This window comes from Ceratina calcarata, unplaced genomic scaffold, assembly GCF_001652005.2.
Source record: "Ceratina calcarata isolate Rehan_Ccalc_2016 unplaced genomic scaffold, ASM165200v1 scaffold111, whole genome shotgun sequence".
NCBI lineage: Eukaryota > Metazoa > Arthropoda > Insecta > Hymenoptera > Apidae > Ceratina > Ceratina calcarata.
This window is the reverse complement of record NW_017132019.1, coordinates 269,262-270,171: the sequence shown is the minus strand read 5'-3', so window position 1 is coordinate 270,171 and position 910 is coordinate 269,262. Positions and strand designations below refer to the sequence as shown.

The 910-nt window shown below is 34.8% G+C and overlaps 1 protein-coding gene across 1 annotated transcript in view; it reads left to right on the top strand.

Annotated features, from left to right (window-relative positions):
• Positions 1 to 827, top strand: part of LOC108622419 (leukocyte surface antigen CD53) — a 1,781-nt gene extending 954 nt beyond the window's left edge. Inside the window, exons 3-6 of the mRNA XM_026811379.1 lie at positions 40 to 210; positions 314 to 403; positions 494 to 613; positions 729 to 827. Of these exons, the coding sequence (XP_026667180.1) occupies positions 40 to 210; positions 314 to 403; positions 494 to 613; positions 729 to 827 (480 nt within the window). The remainder of the gene's footprint in view (positions 1 to 39; positions 211 to 313; positions 404 to 493; positions 614 to 728) is intronic.
• Positions 828 to 910: the final 83 nt, after the last annotated feature.

The following is a 910-nucleotide window of genomic DNA, read 5'->3' as shown; positions in this document are numbered from 1 at the left end:
AGTAGGTTCGAAACAAATAAATTATAAATTTTATTACAGTACGCATTGTGTTATTTGTCATTTCTTTGCACTATGTTTATCACTGCTATAATGTGTTTCTGGATCTTCGATGAAATCACAAGAAAAATTCAAGATGATATGATTTCTTCCATTGAAACTTATCACTCCTCATTTTCAAGTCGAGAAGCTTGGGACAATACCCATAGATATGTAAGAAGATAATCTCTAGTATTTACATCGATCCGTTCCCGAAAGATCTGATATCCTGGTTTTCTCTTTCGAAAATTAGCCCTTAAGAAAAACTGTATTTTAGCTGAAATGTTGTGGGATAAAATCCGCAAAGGACTGGTCGAAATATCGCATCGACATACCGAAGAGTTGTTGCGCGAGACGTCTTGACGAAGTAAATTTTGCTCGATAAATAATTCACTAATTTATTACATTCGTTAATTTATTACAAAATTGAGGAAAGACTTCGTTTCGATTTTTGTAGTGTTTACAAATGACAGAAGCAGTGGCTTATAAGTCAGGGTGCTTACGAAATGCTGTACTCCTGTGGAAATCATACATGCACACGATTAGCATGGTCACGCTGTTGCTCTTCGTAGTCATAGTGAGTCGGTCACTCTTTTATACACTGAATTCATTTCTAAATTGATTGAAAGTTCTCCACACAATTTTCCGTTTCAGTTAATAAGTTTTCTTCTTGCTCTCTGTGTGCTGGTTAGGCTGAGACGAGAAGGCCACTGATAAGTATTCAAATCAAAATCATCAGAGACACTGACAAAACAACGGAATTGTATTTGGAACGAGAAATACATAGGTGAATGATTTGGCATTCTTATGAAATAATTACAAACGTCGTGAAACGTTTTACCGTTTTTACTATTATACATATACAGATCATATA